Source organism: Actinia tenebrosa, unplaced genomic scaffold (assembly GCF_029948245.1).
Source record: "Actinia tenebrosa isolate PJP-AT-01 unplaced genomic scaffold, QUT_ActTen_1.0 PGA_scaffold0__85_contigs__length_37466705, whole genome shotgun sequence".
NCBI classification, from domain to species: domain Eukaryota; kingdom Metazoa; phylum Cnidaria; class Anthozoa; order Actiniaria; family Actiniidae; genus Actinia; species Actinia tenebrosa.
This window is the reverse complement of record NW_028292569.1, coordinates 18,870,016-18,889,682: the sequence shown is the minus strand read 5'-3', so window position 1 is coordinate 18,889,682 and position 19,667 is coordinate 18,870,016. Positions and strand designations below refer to the sequence as shown.

Genomic DNA, 19,667 nt, shown 5'->3' with positions numbered 1-19,667 from the left:
TAAAATGATATTATACCATAATGATTATATAACACAATATCTTGTACTTTGATCTGTCCAGAGACAGGGTTTCAAAGTTTCAATCAAATCGGAAGGATTTGTAAGGAGGTGGACTTTCGGGAGCCTTATAACTTCAAAGCCCCACTGGGTCAGTGGTGTATGAGAGAGCAGACTGGATTTATAGTTCTTACCTTTGCTGGTAAAGGTGGCGGGGGACCTCCACTGCCACTCTAATGAGAATGAATGAATAAATAAATAAATACTTCTATTAATATTAAAGATTTATTTATAAAAAAGAATTAAAAAATAATAATGATAATAATAAATAAAAAATAAATGAATAAATAAATGAATAAATAAATATTAAATGAATACATATTAAATAAATAAATCAATAAGTATATAAATAAATAAATAAATAAATAATAAATAAATGAATAATTAAATAAATATTAAATAATTAAATATTAAATGAAGAAAGAAAAAAAGAAAGATAGAAAGAAAGAAAAGGAAAAATGCGATAAAACATTTTTAACGTGATAGAACATTGATCAGAACAAAGCCAAGAGAACATAGATCCCACTTTGCAATTTTTTATACATATTTTCCACACTATGCCGATTTTATTATTTTTACAAAATATGAAATACTTTACTCATTAAGATAAGAATGATGTAAAAGAAAGTGTGTTGTGTGTTTTTATATGTGCTCTCATCAAGCTCGCCCCCACAATCAATCAGAAAGAGAGTTATTTAGCATATGGTAGTTACTTTATAATTTGTAGTAGAGTAAAAACACTAAAAGCGTGCAGCCTTTAATAGTACTAAAATAGCGGTAAATTATACTAGAGTGCAAACCATATAGTCTAAAACTAATTAGTTAATAGATAATTACTGAGGCACGCAGCATTCGTAGGTATAATGCAGGCAGCTTCGGGCTACGCCCTCAGTGTACACAACACAGGAATCCCGCTTGATGTCAAAGCAAAACTACTCACGAAGCGAGACGCTGAATGCTGCGTGCCGAAGTGATTATCTAGTATAATTATTGTTCTTATCAAAATCCAATTGTTTTCTTTCTAGCTTGTTTATCATAGAAACAAAGCCAATAATGAATGAACTAAATATGTCTGATTTTCCTCTATGCATTCGTTGGGATAATGCAGACTGAAAACAATGGATTTTGATAAGATCAGTAATTATTATAAAATAGGACCAATGAAACAGAGTACAACACTATAGAGTGCTCACACTATATCCGTGAAACAAATACTAATTTTTAGCACTAAATAGTGATATTTAAACAATAGAAAACAAAGGATTCTGTATGAAATAGTACTAATTAGAACTATTTAATGTTCACGGTTTTAGTGAGTGCACTCTAAGTGTGTAACATAAATACCACTAAATACTGCTAAATAATGTTAATCTTAGAGTGCAAAAAATATACCCGTGAAATAGTTAGGATGAAATAACATACCCGCCGAAATTTTCCACTAACGTCCGCATGACTTCCAGGAGTTGCAATCGCTTTCGTCCCCTCAACCTAAAGGAGTGCAGTTAAAGTGCTGTTAGTCCAAAATGCTTGTTGCATAGTTGATCTATTTGTGAGGATGTGCGGGAGTTGGACAGTGCAGTAGTGCTTAGTGATGTAACAATTTTAAAAAGCATCACAATAAATAGTAGGATAATAAAAAAAATAGTATAAAAAATAACGATGATGATGATGATGTTGATGTTGATGCATGATGCTCTGGTGATGATGATGGTGATGATGACGATGATGATGATAATTGGGTAATGGTGCTGGGTAACAATCCCAGGTGAGGTGGTATCCACCCCCCTAGGTCTACTACTGCAGTGTCATTACTAACCTGTGAGCGTGGTCTGGCTTTGGGTAATGGTGCTGGGTCACGATCCTTAACAGAATGACCTGAGAATCTACTACGAAATGAAAACAAAAACTTTCTTTCACTTCTATGAACACAAATAATGACATACGTAGGAAGACATTTAATACTTCATACCCATCATCCCAAGAAGCTAAAATAAATACCACAGGAAAACCTTCGCCAGAAGAAACGTTCACAATTCTTACCAATTTTACAGCAATTCAGTTGGAAAAGGTTATTTATCCCACATCACGTGAAATTTGAAACCTCCCCCCACCTCCCCCCCCCCCCCCCCCCCCCCCCCTTCCCCGCGCTGGTGCTGCACAATAGCTGGCAGGGTCCCCTTTGAGGAACATTGCACTATTTTCCAATACCGATCCCACTGTAATCAACTCATTAAGAAGTCATTGATAAAGGCCAGACACTGAGGATGGTAACTGCCAGGGCTTCTTTTTCTCTGGGGTTCTTTTACGTCTCTCCCTTGCAGGGTGAGGTAGTGTGGAGAGATGGGACTGCCATTTTACATGGTCACTCAAGACCCAGCAGTTTGGCCACTTGTGAACTGCATTTTATTTTATGAATACCAGTACTCATCTGAAGGATGTGTGAAACAGAAAATATAACTGCCTTATGGAAAATTCCATGGTATGCATTGGATATCAAGTATGTTTATTTCCATTGACCCTCCCAATAAAAAGCTACCAAAAGGGATCCTTAAAGGATAGGTATTAAAATGTCATCACGCTTGATGTCTATTAGCAGACCAATGCAGGGGCGGATCCAGGACTTTGTTCAGGGAGGGGTGCTGCACACAATGTTAGCCCAGGGAAGGGGTGCACCCCTTAGAATCGAAGGTAAAAAACAGTATTAGTTATCTTCGAAGTAGGGGCACAAGGTGGAACCAGGGAGGGGTGCACACCCATTGCACCCCTCCCCTGGATCCGCCCCTGCAATGCAGCTCAAGGCCTCTAGGGTTGTGTCTTCCATCAATCGATCAAACAAATATTATCTTAATAGACAAATGGAAATTTTAATTGCATGAAGCCAAAGTCAAAGACTTATGGTTAGGAATAATAGCTAGTTGTTTGGGTTTGGTATTAATATAATCTAACACCTCACCTCTCTGTATTAACAGGTATATCTAGGCTCGTTCCCTTGGCTACTTTACAGGACTTTCTTCTGGCAGCCTTGCCTGGTTTAACAGCAAGCTTGTTCATGTTAACTAAAACAAAACCGGAGGTCATAAATAAAATAACAGTGCATTAGTTGAGGGAATCAAGGGTGGTGTAGTGATATTGCACTTGCTTGTGCCCTGACTTTGATCAGGCCAAAGGTTTTTACAGGACTATCATTATCATCGCCATCATCAACATTATTAACAACAGCATCATCATCAACACTATCATCACTATGATCGCTATGCCATGACCAATATCATCACCATCACCATCACCACCATCACCATCACCATCATCACCACCATCACCATCAACATCATCATCATCATCATCGACACTATCATCACTATGATCTCTATGCCATGACCAACATCATCACCATCAACATCACCATCAACATCACCGTCATCATATCACTGCCTTAATAATCACCAATATTATGCTATATTATATCAGTCACTAGCAATAATCAGCTTACAAACTTCCTGGATTCAGAACTGCATTAATCCTTAAATCTTACCATCACCATCATCATCTTCCTTGATAAGCCCTGTAACAGATATTACATAATATAACATTGTTAGCTAGGTAACATTGTTAGCATGGTCTACAATAAATAAATAAGTGATATTAAAATTATAGATATATTAAAGAGAGTAGACAGGTATAAAATAGGCCTTTACCTCTGCTGCTAGAAGCTGTGCCATCTCCTGCATTCAGCAGTTTTACATGCATCTCTGCACTACAAGGGCAGACAAAGGCTAAATGTTAATCCCTGGAATGTCTGATTTGAATACCATGCCCTCCAACCGTGCAATAGTCAACAAAGCCACAGCCAATACTTAAAACATCATAGGCAGCACCTTCTACTCAGATATTTTAAGACTCTAAGTGTAAATTGGAAATAACTTTGAAACTTGGTTAAACTTATCTATTGGCCCCAATAGTCACCAAGCAACATATTTACTTCACAGTCAAAAGTGATGGATAAAAAATTATCAATTATTAGAGTAGCAAATTTGTGAGTAAATGACTTCATATATTCAACCCTATTGTTCTTTTAGCTTTTAACTCAATAATTTTTGACGATAACAAGCTTAAAATGCAGAATATTTTTGGTCGAATAGTTTTTGAAAGTCATCTAATATTCTTCATTAAATTACTTAAACTAGGAATAATCCGTTATCAATTTACTGGCCAGATTTTCCATGAAGTGCACCTGTAATAAGTAGGTCATATCTCAATAGAGCAGTTTTCGTATGACTGTGAAAAGCTCAGTGCCGTAAGCGTGACGTGCCGTGACCGTGATGCTTTCTAGAATTTTAATTGGCTGATTTTTTTTCACGCGCAATGTGATTGGTCTGGCATTGCCGTGACCTTGGCGTGACCGTGTCCGCGCCGTGTTTATGCCGTGTTCCGGGTATTTGATTGGATGGAGAGTAAATTCTCGTGCAATATGATTGGTCTGGCGTATCCCTTGCTGTGTCATGGCCGTGTTCGTGCCGTGAATTTTGCACAGTCATACGAAAACTGCACTATTGTGTGTTTACTGTCTTTCTTACCTCAGACTGCCTGTTTCTTCGCCGGAATGAGTCAACTTCGCTGTGAAGGTCTGAGGAGTGTCAGCTATCATTGCCTTCAAAGAGATACAGCATTCCCCTGGGAACATGATAGACTTAGCTACATGCCATCAAGACAAAGACTTGGATGAAGGGAGGGTACAACTATGTGATATAGGAGACGGGTTACCACAGTGTTTCTTGTGAAATAGATTTCTTTACTTACCATAGGACTCATCACTATCTACTGATTTGATAGCAAGTAATAAATGTTGATTTTGAAGATAGTCTCTGTCTGGGATGATGGGATAGAGCTGAAAATGAAAAAGAATTAATATTGAAGCAAGCTGTCTAGACAAATATATTGAGAATGACATGGGTCTTGGGACGGAATGGTTGAAATAGTACAACATCTGGAAAAAAGGTTAGTGGAAAACACCCATAGTGTCGACAGGAAGAGTATACAGAATGGGAAGGAAGAAAGATATTTGACATGGTGCTGGTTTTGGGCTACAGGGTGGGGTGGAGGAAGGGGTACAGGGTGGAGTGGAGGAAGAGGTACAGGGTGGGGTGGAGGAAAGGGTAAAGGGTGGGGTGGAGGAAGAGGTACAGGGTGGAGTGGAGGTAGAGGTACAGGGTGGGGTGGAGGAAGGGGTGCAGGGTCGGGTGGAGGAAGAGGTAGAGGGTGGAGTGGAGGTAGAGGTACAGGGTGGAGTGGAGGAAGGGGTACTTGGTGGAGTGGTAGTTTTGGGCTACAGGGTGGGGTGGAGGAAGGGGTACTTGGTGGAGTGCTGGTTTTGAGCTACAGGGTGGGGTGGAGGAAGGGGTACAGGGTGGGGGAGGAGGAAGGGGCACAGGATGAGATGGAGGAAAGGTACAGGGTGGGTAGGAGGAAGGGGTACAAGGTGGGGTGGAGGAAGGGTACAGGCTAGGGTGGAGGAAGGGTTACAAGGTGGGGTGGAGGAAGGGTTAAAAGGTGGAGTGAAGGAAATGGTACAAGGGTGGGGTGGAGAATGGGGTATAGGGAGGAATGGAGGAAAGAAAACAGGGTTGGTCAGAGGGTGGGGTGAAGTAAAGGATATAGGGAGGGGTGGAGATGGTAAAGGTGATATACAGTTATATAGAAACGTACTTTTGGAAGTACTTGACGACCCCATTCCGGTGAAGCATAGAGAATCTTGTTACCAGATGCTTTGGAATACCCTGGAATAGAGTTCTGGTTGCTCTTCCCCATTTCTAAAATAAATATATTTTTTAACTTGCTGTTTTCAAGAGTATGTGTATTTCAATAATTCCAAACCTTTTAAATAACAATGAAACCACATTAACCAAGGCCAGCCGAACAAATGTTCTACAAATCAACCAATCAAAATTGGGAATCTAAACGATATAATTGCTACAAATTGGACAAATATCCATGGGTTTACACGGTTTAGAAGAGTGCCTGCACATTTGTTGTCGAATATGAACGTGCTGTCGCATAGCAACCAGGAAATAAGATCTTATAGTGTCAGCCTGATAATATCTTTGTCTGAAAGAAACAAACTGTAATCATAAAGACTGTGTTTTATAGGGCTTCCAATTTGCCTTCCTGTCATATTAGAAGTCACACTTCACTATTTTCTATATTTTTATTTTTATTTTTCACTAATTTGCGAAGGAAATATATTACGATTTCTTGTTTGTCATTTAGTTTTGGCAATCTGAATGACGAAAGAATATCTAAGTTCAAAATTTCTCGCTAATCTATTGTCTAAGTACTTACCGCCGTCTGCATTGCTACGCGGCCACCCTAGAAAAAAATCGCGACGTGCACTTTGCAATAGACTGCCGTCAATCAAACACGTTGACGTCATTTATACGCGTGTGTGATTCAAAAGGCGCCAAAACTTGTCGATTGTTTACAAGTATTATGATCCACACTCACCGGGCCGATCCGGGCCGATCCAAACGCGTGTAAATGACTTCCACGTGTTTGATTGACGGCAGTCTATTGCAAAGTGCACGTCGCGATTTTTGTCTGGGGTGGCCGCGTAGCATTGCAGACGGCGGTAAACACTATTTGATAATTTGTAGACATTTTGTCGACTGTGGCCTTGGTTTGAGAAGTTGCACTGTAAAAAAACTCATAACTTAAATATTTTAAAAAAATTTAGAATTTAAACATTTTCTAATCCTTGCTTTAGATATAATCTGTACTAATTGGTCATTTTGACTTACTTTCTAAGCAGCTGGAATGGAATTCAATGACGAAAAGAGGTTTGCTGTTTGTCTTGATCTGTGAATGAAATTCAAACCAAACTACAGTATCAGTGTTGACTTCGTGTAGCTATAACAATATTCTACATTCTATATTTCACATTATATTTCAGATATTTCACATTAGTTTCTCTTCAATCTCTTCAAGACACTATTGCACCACTATTCATCTCCTCACTTAAACATCATTTTGTTTTCCTGGCGTTTAAAATTAAAAATAAAGCTATAGAGCACACTAACCAAACCAAACCAAACCACATTTATTTAGTCTTACTTCCTAAAACAAGTGTGCGAGGTCACTGAGGATCAAACTATGGACCTCTTGCTTAGCAGGCAGCACAGCCTATAGAGTGTTTTCACGTGATGTCACAGCGTCCATTATGGGGTACCAAAACAATACATTTTCTATCCTCCGGGAATTGAACTCTATTTTTATGCAAATACTGTGCAGAAAGTTTCTATTGTTTATGGCTGCCTTCTCACGTGAGTGAAAACGCTCTATGGCAGAATCTTAACCACTGCACAACACTTCATTTTACTGCAATGATTTATCATGATGATATGCACAATTATTATAACCTTTTCAAGTACCCATACTTTAAAGTAATGCTTACCTTTGCCTCAATCTTATGAAAAATAATTTCGCAACCTTCTTTTGAAGACTGACTTCCATTTTGCTCTGAAAAAAGTGAACAACATTAAATTTGCATTGCAACACAGTTCATGCCAGTACTCTCTCTATACCTTATCACACTCAACATGTTTCATCTCATCGTACCTCCCTACACTAGTACACCATATTGAACCTTAGCTTACTATACCATATCACACTTAACATGCTTTACCTCATCATACCTCACTACACTAGTACACCATATTGAACCTTAGCTTACTATACCATATCACACCAACATGTTTCATCTCATCATACCTCACTACACTTGTACACCATAATGCACTGCAATGTTCATGTAACACTACAACTTGGCATATATGTAGTTCATCTCAAATATCTCACTTCAATACCATTCAGACTTACCCCATATCTGACCACCACACCTCATCTATCTCATCTCACCACAACTCAATACATCACATTGCATCTCACTACACCATGGCAGATCGGACCACATAACACCACACCAGAATACAACGCAACACAACAAATCACACTATACCATGCAGTGAGTGACACTACATAGAGTGACAAACAAACACCAAAATTGCATTGCCATATCCAATTTAATAATTAGCAATTATTCGCCGAAGCCGAAGTGAATATCGGGGAATATTTAACAAGACGCGAGTCTTCGAGCAGCAAGGTAAATATTCTCCATTTTCACTGAAACTGAGACGAATAATTGTTTTAGCATATACCAACTTGTGTACAGAGTAACTTATTTTTATATACAATAATTCAATAAAAACAAACAAACAGAAACTTTTAGTTTGCGTGAACAAATTCACGCAAAACTTTTAGCAAAACTTTTAGGCCACACTGCGTTGCATTTTTAGTATTGATAGGAATGGCATTTACTTTCATTTTTTCAATTTTCTCACGGGAAATTGCAGCAAAAGGATTGCCGGGAGATGCCATTTTGTTGCCGACTCAATATTCCGAGATTCAGAGGTGAATATCGTACAATATTCAACTCCAATTAACCAATGAGCGTGCACGTTCTTAGGAACTACACAAGTTGGTATATGCTAACAATTAATGTACCTTAAATACATCAGGTCCCCCAAAACAAACCACACCATTGACATACCAGGTTTAGCAGCATACTGGGACACAATACCAACATCAAAGGTACTGAATACCGGCCAGTGATCACTTGTTCTTATGTTTTCTGTACAACCTGGGTCAAAAAGAAAAGGCCAAACAAAAAATAAGTGTGTTTCCCGTTGCATGGGAAAATAATTGGGGTCGGTAGGTCGGATTTTTTTTACTGATACAACAGTGGAAATGAGCCTACTGGGAACCCTGTCATACATTTGGAATGAAAAAATATTAGGGTCGGCAAAAATGGGAAAGAAAATTAGGGTCGGTCGCGCACAACAGGAAACACTTATTTTCTCGTTTGGCCTTAACACATTTTGTATCAAACTACGGGCAAATTAAGGGCTGCTTACTATATCAACCACGCAAGCAAATGTTAGCCTTTGAGGAGAAAGGATAACAGGAAAAGCTGGAAAGACCCCTTGAACTAAGGAAGAGATTTAACAAAACCTGCTCACGTGATGTTATTAAAAAATCGAACCTAAGACCCCAGAGTTTAGTGAGCTACCGCTATAATAACAAATAGTAATAATAATAATAATAATAATAATAATAAATTATTACTAAACTGTTGATTCCCAAATCGAAATCATAAATGAAAATAATATGAATATTTTTTATTTAAGTGTCTATTCGTTCTAGCGCTTTTGCACTAATTGGGTACACTTTTCGCTCACACGCACTACCGCTTCATTCAATATCCAATGTCACACAACACGCAACTCACTTGTTGATTTTCACAGAGGGAGGAAACCGGAGAACCCGGAGAAAACCCTCATAGAATAGGACAGAACAAAACATCAAACAAACTCAATTCACATGTGGCGACCGCAGGGCTCGAACCAGCGACTCGACCCGTTGGACCCACAGCGGTGAAAGTCGACGTGTTAGCCGCGAACGCCATCCATGCTACCCAAATTCAAATTCCAATTTATGACACTGCACACTGCCCAGCAACCAGCGAGGCGGAGCAACTCTCTTTTGTACCTTTACAAAAACCGATAGAGGATTCATACAAAAATTGTCTTAAAATTGAATGCTTATTAGTTTGCACTTACCATACGAGGTGCAGGCAATTTTTGTGTCAGGGAAAGAATGACACAGAACACGGTCACACCATGATGGAACATTGATTAAAATCTACAAAAAGGACAATTAAATAATGAAAACATGGAACATGATTTACTGGATTCCACTGATTTTTCTTAGGAGTAATGCAAGTAAATGTCTGTGTATGCTTGTACTCTTTATGCAAAAGATTAAACCCCAAAAAACATCTTAAATCTATTGTAAAAAATAAAAATAAAAACAATTTCACATACAAACTTGCCTGACAAATGTTTCCACAAATGCCAAAGATTTAAGTCTATTCTCAAGAATAATTTCTTGCTTAATAATTTAAGGACTTAGCAATGCAGTTTGTTACTCCCAACAAAAATTGCAATTTTATGATTGCATAGCGCTCTTTTCCACATGGATATTTTCAAATGCCCTTTACGATGATTTATGAATGAGATTTATGAATGTAGTATGAGGTGTAGGCACTGAGGGTGGTCACTGCAATTTTTGTTTTCCATAAAAAAAAGTAAAATTCTGATAGAGAACTGGAAAGTATCTTCAAATTCGAGGAGTTCTCATACTTCATATCTTCATCTTTCATTTGTCAGCTTTGTCAGCGATTCATCATTGACAAAAAATATTAAGAGAGTACTCTTTTCGTATTCAAGCAGTGAACACCAAAAAACTATTTTCTTGAAGAAAGGCTGTTGTATAAAGCTAAAAAAATCTTGTTATTCAGAACGTTTAACTTGTTTGGAAGTGGAGATGACCGATGAAAGTGAAATCAAAGAATGTTAAACCCAAAGCAAAAATTTTATTCGAAAATGAGGTTTAGGCCTTCATTTGCTTATTTCCCATATATTTTCTATGAAAGCCTGACAAATCAACATTCTAACACAAATGCAACAAAACATCTTTGTACAATTGAAAATTCCGCTTCAAACAGGCATTTTATCATAGTACATCAGTAACGTTTCTAACTGTTTAAAAAAGGTTTTGAGTGTTAACCCAAAACGAAAATTGGGATCAAAACTCATACGAAGGTCTAGTTTTTGGCGCTTTTTATTGCTTATTTTTGAAAAAACTATCCCTCTTAATATCATATTATTATGTTACCCCTGATCTTTTGGTCTTCTCCCAGACATATTCTTTCCCACCACGCTTGTGACGATATGTTGGAAGAAAGTTTATTTGTTCTTCCTCTGTTGAAAAGAAAGGAGAATATATGATATAAAGAGGAATGTATTTATAGACAAGATTTGCTTACCATCGAGGCAGTGTTTGCCTGTCATTGTAGGTTGGTAATGAGACTCACGAGATTCTTTGAGCATATTCTCATATTGCTTGGTATCAATCAGCTGAATGAATCTTGTGAATCTCATTACTAGCCTAAAATCACAGGCAAACACTGCCCATCATATGCTATCAACAAGAGAGTATCCTATTGCTTGATATCAATCAGCTCAAATGAATCTCGTGAATCTCATTACCAGCCTAAAATCACAGGCAAACATTGCCCATCTTGTGCTATCAACCAGAGAGTATTCTATTGCTTGGTATCAATCAGCTGAATCTCAGGAATCTCACTACCAGCCTACATTGACGGCAAACACTGCCCGTCATGTGCTATAAACCAGAGAGTATTCTATTGCTGCTGATTGATACTAACAAGGCTTCACTATTGTACTTACTAAATCCAACAAAGACATTGCCCTTCTGGATTTCTTGTTTCAGTTGATCATATTCCCTCATCTTTGATAGGTTATTGGTTTTAATATTTTCTAATACATCCTATTGTGAATATGAGAATCAATTCTTTAATTAATGTTTAAGAGACTGATTGACTGTAAAGAATTGAATGCAATTAATAAACTTGAGGGCTAATCTGGCTGAGATATAAAAAAAGTTAATGCATATTAGCAAGAAAGTGTGGTTCCCAATACTCCTCCTCTGCAGTCCCTTAAGGCCTGTAACAGTAACTTACCATAACCTGCAAGTCAATCCTGTAGTTTAAGTCACCAAACCAAAATACATGGTTAAACTGGTTAGTCAGGTCAAACACATTTTTCTGGCCAAGATTAAGACCCTTCAGAATGTCATGGTAGTTTTGGTTTCTCCTGCAAATTTAAAGAAAGAAGTTTTGATTTATGGTTTTTTGAAACATTATCAGCATCACTGAACAACATTGATTTCTCCAAATAATAACTATGGCTACAACAGACACTTCACTCCCCTTAGTTACTGACTCCCCTTAGTTACCGTTGCTATGTCCCACAAACTTAACAAATAATCTAGAAAAAAAATCTTTCAACAGTTTACTGTTGTGTGAAAATAATTAGAAAATCGCCTCATTATCCTTGTAGTACTCTTTAGAACAGATACTGTGTACTCGTTGTTTGTGGGACAAGATTTTGATATCATTGAGAAAACTGTTGCAACAGTGCTTAGTTCGCTATTGACTAAGTTGGAACTAGGAATTACAGCTTTATCCATGCTCCATTCAGGCCCCGTCCACACGTATCCAGAAATTTGTGTATACGGGTTGCGTCCACACATGTCCGGAAATTTTTGTATTCGTATCCGGAAATTTTCCAAATTGATCTCCAGAGTGGAAATTTTCGAATACGCTCCGAATACGGATACGTGTGGACGGTCGTATCCGCAAATTTTCGAATACGCTGACGTAAACAAAATTTTGCGCATGCTCAATAAGAAAAACTACCCGTCAAAGGGACTAGGCACTAGCGTGAATCAGGGCAGATCAAGAAATTTCCGGATACGTGTGGACAGTGAAAACGATTGGAATACACTTAATTACGCTGCGTGTGGACGTTCGTATCCGAAAAATGTTTTTTGCAGATACAAAAATTTTCGGATACGCACGGACGGGGCCTCCGTAATACAGGAATAGGGAATGACAAATGCATGAGAAAAGTGGGAAGAGAAGCTCAGAGAAGCATTAAAGTGCTGTATTACAAAAAGGAACATGAAAAATGCTGTTTTATTCCATCAAATAATAATATGCACATATTCAGGAAGAAATTTTTTAAAATTTTTTATCTTAGCACTTTTTTGTAAACCAGGTTGTGCATGCAGAGCTGGCATCTGCAACATGCAATATTCACCAAAGAAGGAAATACTGGCCGCGATTTGTTGATCAGAATTTTCGCCCAAAACAATCGGGAAGCAAATTGTGCAACATAGTTTAGAGCCTAGCCTCCTTAAGGAGGTTTATAGAGCCCCTTTCAAGTATGATAATTTAGAAAAAAAGAGCCCAATTTACAAAATCTGTAGCAGTCACAGATATTAGACTCATGTACGGACCTGATTTATACAGAGTACTGCATTCAAATTGTGCTTGAATCAGGTAATAAACTACTTGCACGCTTTGCTTCCTGAAATGTCAAATCCTCTTGACAAATCACATTGCATAGACAACCCATATGAGAGCACAGTTTTCAACCAATAAGAGTATAAGGGATGAGGTGATTATGTTATAATATAAGGCTATAAATTAAGCTCTGTTACCTCAAGACCCTTGTACTCCTTGCAGCCAAGTGACAGTTAATAAAACACAGTGAAGTAGCGCTAAACATGAATGAGATGCCAACAGCACCCTTGTTACCTATCAACACCAACAGACAGTCATGTCAAATGAAAAACAACTTTTATGTAGAGGGGGTGACGAGTGACAGTTGCAGAGAAGGACTAGCTTATGTTGCGGTAGTGAAGTGTTGGTGAAGTGACAGTCAAGGGTTGGTCAACAGTCGGGCGACTGTTCACCAACAGTTGGGCGATAGTCGACCAACACGTGTTGGCTGGTTATGAAGTACACGATTACCCATTCATACGATTCATTCATTCATAAGGAATGAGTTGGTTTAGGAATCAAGGTTGACAAAGCTGTAGACGTGTACTCGATCCCCTCTTACCTCTGGGATCTCAGGTTTGATTACTGAATTCAGCATAACATGTGAGTAGAGTTTGCAAGATCTCTTCCTTGATTCAAGGGTTTTTATCTGGGTTCTCCAGTTTTTGCTGTCATGCTAAATTTTCCCCAACAATCTAAGTTCTAATTTGATCTAGATGAGTTAGCTGTGCCCTGACTTTGATCATGAGCCCTCAGGCTTTCTCAATTGTTTAATTTTGAAGTTTTTTGAAGGTTTGAAGAAGGTTTTCCCATGCATTGTAGCTCTCTTTCCAGCTTTCCTTCCACGTTTGTATCTTTCTGTACTCCATATTTCCTCTCTCAGGGAAAGATAAGCAACAACGACAACAATGTGCTTTATGCTTACAATGTGAGAGCTGTGCACAGAGTATTGAATGAAGTGGTAGTGTGTGTAGGTGAAAGTGGGCTAAATTGTACTGTGGTGTTGATATTACAGTGCTGTGTGTGGAACTGTGAACACTGAACAAAGTTTCATACAAGTTTTTGACAAGTTTTAATCGATCTCTTTACCACTAACCAATTCTGTATTGGTGCTTCACCTTAATGTTTCGCTATCATTACATCGATGTACGAACTCTGCGTATCCAAACACCAAGGTGAAACGCTGATGTCTAATTGGTTAACGGTTAAGATAGCACAATTAAAACTTGTCAAAAAGTTGTCAAAAAGAAATTTAAAACTTGTAGAAGTGTTAACGGTACAGCACATAGCACTGTAAACCTACCTAATGCATTTGCTAAGCCAGTCTTCACAGAAGACTGTTGAACATGACTGATTAGATTCTGGTGGGCTATTTTAACCAAAATGACAATTCGAATACCCCATAAGGAACAAACACCAACCTGAAAATAGAAAGAATAAAAAATGAATGAATGAATGAGTGAGTGAATAAAATGGATGATTGAATGAATGAGAAATCAATAAATGGATGAATGAGTGAATGAACAAACAAATAGAAAGAAAAGGTATGGATGGATGGATGGATGGATGGATGGATGGATGGATGGATGGATGGATGGATGGATGGATGGGTGGGTGGGTGGACAGAGGGATGGATGGATGGACGAAGGGATGGATGAAATGAAAAAGGGACGGATAGATGGATTGGTGAATAAATGGGTAAATGGATGGGAATGAATGGAAAGTAGAAAAATCCCAAAAATTACCAAAATAAATATTGAATAAAATAGAATTACTAGATGGATAGCTTAAATAAATGAATAAATAGGTAATAAAATACAAGAAAAATGTACAACAATGAATGAAAATGAAATGGGTGCAAGGGAATAAATATATTGACCAACTAGTCAGATACTTTAACTTACAGTTTTAAATTCAATGTCAAACAAATTATGAAGGTCGTTTTTTATCTTTGAAATCCAATTACTTTCACTATATGAGCATTCCTAAAAAAACGAAAAATGTACTGTTATATAGGTGTTAGAGATTGAGAGCAATGGGAGGTTTGCAAACATTCACAAGAATGAATGTAATAACAGAAGATGGCTTTGAGAGACATTTCTCAAAACAATCTTGAATACGAGGCCAACAGAAAATAAAAAGAAATACTTTAAAAAGTCTGATTCTTCCATTTCCTTTTTGGACTTATTTTTTCTACCAATATGGTTGCCATGACACAAATACCGCCAATACCTGGACAACAGCAATAGGCCTTTTGCAATAGATTGACACGTGATTGTTACTGGATGGCAAAAAAATTTGGACTTCCTTTATTCAAAGATTTTTTGCTGGATTACTAATGTCGCATCCAAAACCTTTTGAAAAATACTTTTTTTCCCTTATAAGATACTTTCGATTTCAAGATAAGAAGCAATTTAAAGTTTGTTCTCCATCCAGCAGAGCCTTCCCCAAGGGACCTTGAGCTGAATTGATTTGTTAGTAAAGACATATATCAGCACGTGACTGTTTGTTGCAAAAGGCCTATTATACCAACAGACCTCTTCGACTTAGGAGTAATTTTTTTTTTAAATTTCAGACCATGTGTCATTCTCTAGAGCACCATTTCTTTGTTCAACAGTTATGAATGAGAAGACACGTGGAAATGTATACAACTCAAACAAAGGATCTTATTACCTAGAGAATGACATGTGGTCTGAAATGGGAAAATATTACAGTACGCCCAAGCTAAAGTGATGTGAATGTGGGAATACACACGAATACACACATAAATACACCTATTTCAAGAAATGGTGTCGATCTGAGATCTGGAATCTAAAAACTGAGACCGAGTAGCATGCCGCAAATTGTAATATATTCACAGCCGAACAACACATACTGTTTCCTTTTAGATTGGAGTATGAAGCATGACCTGTGAGTTAGAAATGTGATGGTCCATATTTTTACTTGAAAACATAAAAGTACAAAAATTCAGTTTAGTCTCAGATCGCCCATTTCACATCTTTGAACAACAACGCTTTTTGAAATAGGCCTGTACCTGTGTGCCTATAGCATAAATATCATGTGCGAAGTGTGCAACATCAGTATCTCGTGTAGACCCATGACCCTGACACTTGTACCAGGAAGAAAGGTTTTCAGGAGGGCTTGCATCACCTGCGAACAATGAGTGTCGTCATATATCATGAACATTCATAGCCTTATAGTCAAGGCCTTTTCTCTGGGTTCTACAAATTTCTTCCCTCATAAAAAAACCAATATGCTAAATTCCTATTCTATTTTTGAGTTAGCCATACTCTGACTTTGATCAGCACAGAGGTAAAATTTGTAGACGTCTCAAATTGCAATGATTTTTACTTTACGTTTTACTGAACATGTAGAAAACAACACTGAAGTAGAAAACAGCATAGTTTATTGAGAAAAACCTTGTGGCAAAAGAGATACCAAACTAATTCGAATAGTACTATACTGACCCATGTTCCATGTTCCAACGAAGACAGAAATCTGTTCCAAAGCCTGGTCTTTTGAGTTCTGGTTCTTGACTTGTTGAACGAGTTGACAGAACACTTCACGAGACTGAAAAATAGATTTATTAACACATTCAAAAAAACTAGACAAAGGTAAAGAATCAAGTTTCAATTTACTTTGATAAGATTGAAGTGACTGGCAAGGTGTGATGTGGCAAATGGCACAATGTGTTAGTGTGTAGCAGGGTTTAGCTGAGTCAATTTAGTGTAGTAAGTAAGTGTGGTGCAGTGTGGTAAAGAATGGTGTGGTGTGGTGTAGTGTGGTATGGTGGAGTGCAGTGTAAGATGGTGTGGTGTAGTGTAGCGTATTGAGGTAAGGTGTGGTGTGGTGTGGTATGGTAGGTGAGGTGTAGTGTGGTATGGTGGATTGCAGTGTGATATGGTGTAGTGTAGTGTAGTGCAGTGAGGTAAGGTGTAGTATGGTGTGGTGTGGTATGGTATGGTATGGTACGGTGTGATGCAGTGTGGTGTGGTGCAGTGTTGTATGGTATGGTGTGATGCAGTGTGGTGTGGTGCAGTGTTGTATGGTATGGTGTGATGCAGTGTGGTGTAGTGCAGTGTGATATGGGGTGTTGTGGTGTAGTGTAGTGAAGTAAGGTGTGGTGAGGTGAGGTTTGGTATGGTGAAGGGCAGTGTGGTATGGTGTAGTGAGATATGGTGTGGTGAGGTGTGATGAGGTGTGATGTGTAATGGTGTTGTGTGATGCATTGTTATGGTGTGGTGTGAAGCATTGCATTATTGCAGAATGTGGTGTGGTGTGAGGTGTTATGATGCAGTATGTTATGGAACAGTGAATTATCGTTTAGTGTTGTATGTGGGTATGTTAATATTGTGTAACATACAGTAGCGTTGTAGTTTGATGTGCTATTGGTATAAACTTTAATTAGCAGTGTTTAAAATTATACCCTACAGTGTGGCGAATATGGTATTGCTGGAGCATTTTCTCCACTTGGGACCCTTATCACTACCTTTCCATCATCAAATTCAAATTCTTTTATAGGCTTGGACTCAATCTTCATGCTCAGCCTTTTGATGTTGGTTCTTGATTTAATCAACTGAGTAACTGAAAAAGAAGGCACAGTACTGTGGATAAGTCCACTGCACTAAATACCTCACCCAGAAGAACCTTTCTTTACAACAATGCCCTCTGTCACCCATCCCCTCTTCCACCCATCCAGTAGTGGGATGTACCCATGCATGTAAAGATCAAACTGTGCATCTTCTTTACCAAAAATGTCCTCTTTTACCCACCCCCTCTACCACCCATCCAGTAGTGGGATGTACCCATGGATGTAGAGACCAGACTGTGCATCTTCTTTACCAAAAATGCCCTCTTTTACCCACCCCCTCTACCACCCGTCCAGTAGTGGGATGTACCCATGGATGTAGAGACTAGACTGTACATCTTCTTTACCAAAAATGACCTCTTTTACCCACCCCCTCTACCACCCATCCAGTAGTGGGACACCCATTATAGACAGACCAGACTGTACATCTACTTTACCCAAAAATCCTTCCTAGAGATTCCATTGAAGAGTTCAACCAGATGTAATGGACAAAACATGGATATTTAAACTTACTTTTGCTATGATCAATGGTGTTGCCTGTTTCTGGAGCGTCTCTTTCATTCTTTAAGAAGGAAATTCTCCCTGAAATGATAACATTAGTTACTATATGATGGCGATATAGTAATTAATGATAATGGCTGATGATGACTGATGACTGATGGTGATGATGGTGGTGGTGGTAATGGTGAAAATGATGACTGATAATCCAATTTTGGTGTGATGGTGATGATGATATGGTGATGACGATGATGTAGGTAAATGATGGTGTTGGTGATATTCATGGTGAAAATGATGATGATAGCTAACAATAGTTGGTGGTTGATGATGATGAATGGTAATCAAGATATGATCATAATAGGCCGTTTTCAAATTAGTCAAATAAGCGCAGTGTTCCTTGATTACAGACTCATTTACTCAGGGTTTGCAAACCTCATTTCAGTTTACAAATATTCACAACTACAAGTAAAGAATCTCCAATGATATTAACAATTTCAAATTTCATGGACCTTCAATAAAACACATGAATATTCAAAACACAGTCAACTCTCCCGTAAGTGACCACCCTGGGGTCAGGAGAAAGTGGTCGCTTACAGAAGATAGTCGCTTACTAGAGTTAACACAGGAAGCCCAAACAATGAGAATCCCAAACACAGGAAGCCTAAACCATTTATAATTTGTAACTCACGTGTTAAAACTACTGTATTAACGATTAAATTGTTTTAATTAAAACTTTGAATGTGCTCATGATATGTTTACAGTACTGTAAATGTCAAAAATACGTCGGGTTTTTAATACCCAATGACTCTATGTTCTTAAATTTTTTATTGTTAAAGGATCTGTCACCATTACTGGCTCTTGGGTGGTCGCTTACGGGAGAGGAAAAACAATGGAAAGTTCCAAAATTTTAACCCCAAAGGTGGTTGCAGTCGCTTACAAGAGTGGTTGCTTATGAGAGAGGTTTTTTTTACAGAGTTTATATGGGGAACAAAACTGGAATTTCAAAAGGTGATTGCTTACGGAAGATGGTCGCTTAGGAGAGTGGTCGTTCAAAGAGAGTCGACTGTAATTTATACAAAATCGAGGCTAACCCTGAGCAAGAGAATTCAAAACTTGCATTACTATTGTTGATGATGTCGGAGGCTTGCAATGATGATGATGACTGCTTCTGCTGCTGATAAGGATAAATATTTGTGGTGCACAATTCCACAAAGCCGGCCTTACCTTGAATATAGTCAACAGACAGATAACTTTTGCTTCTGAAACTTACGCTCTTTTCGGAAACCTTAAAAAATGAATGGGCATTGAGTATCAAACAACATTGTTTAATAGTATCAATCAGGGTTGTCAATCAAATTTTTGGTAGGCAGTTATGAAATTGAAATAGGCGGTAAACCGGAAATCACTGGAGTATGTAATCAAGGCATACTTGTCACCAGTCTCACTCTTCTCACAAAAATTCAAGATGGTCGACAATGACCATCA

The 19,667-nt window shown here is 38.1% G+C and overlaps 1 protein-coding gene across 4 annotated transcripts in view; it reads right to left on the bottom strand.

The window, feature by feature from the left end:
- Positions 1-19,667, bottom strand: part of LOC116299695 (phosphatidylinositol 3,4,5-trisphosphate 5-phosphatase 2) — a 34,570-nt gene that overhangs the window by 5,091 nt on the left and 9,812 nt on the right. For 2 of the 4 annotated variants that reach the window (XM_089034521.1, XM_089034526.1), the window contains exons 11-34: positions 19,407-19,467; positions 18,198-18,266; positions 17,586-17,680; positions 16,564-16,666; positions 16,131-16,246; positions 15,001-15,081; positions 14,400-14,517; positions 13,255-13,351; positions 11,711-11,843; positions 11,418-11,517; positions 10,843-10,928; positions 9,726-9,807; positions 8,657-8,746; positions 7,502-7,566; positions 6,849-6,906; positions 5,761-5,864; positions 4,855-4,942; positions 4,632-4,728; positions 3,753-3,811; positions 3,590-3,619; positions 3,011-3,113; positions 1,874-1,943; positions 1,480-1,545; positions 192-230 (exon numbers count right to left, since the gene is read on the bottom strand). In XM_089034521.1, coding sequence (XP_088890647.1) covers positions 192-230; positions 1,480-1,545; positions 1,874-1,943; positions 3,011-3,113; positions 3,590-3,619; positions 3,753-3,811; positions 4,632-4,728; positions 4,855-4,942; positions 5,761-5,864; positions 6,849-6,906; positions 7,502-7,566; positions 8,657-8,746; positions 9,726-9,807; positions 10,843-10,928; positions 11,418-11,517; positions 11,711-11,843; positions 13,255-13,351; positions 14,400-14,517; positions 15,001-15,081; positions 16,131-16,246; positions 16,564-16,666; positions 17,586-17,680; positions 18,198-18,266; positions 19,407-19,467 — 2,010 coding nt within the window. Of the gene's footprint in view, positions 1-191; positions 231-1,479; positions 1,546-1,873; positions 1,944-2,204; positions 2,486-3,010; positions 3,114-3,589; positions 3,620-3,752; positions 3,812-4,631; positions 4,729-4,854; positions 4,943-5,760; positions 5,865-6,848; positions 6,907-7,501; positions 7,567-8,656; positions 8,747-9,725; positions 9,808-10,842; positions 10,929-11,417; positions 11,518-11,710; positions 11,844-13,254; positions 13,352-14,399; positions 14,518-15,000; positions 15,082-16,130; positions 16,247-16,563; positions 16,667-17,585; positions 17,681-18,197; positions 18,267-19,406; positions 19,468-19,667 lie in introns of those variants that run through there. The other 2 variants (XM_089034523.1, XM_031708416.2) reach the window with 2 other exon arrangements.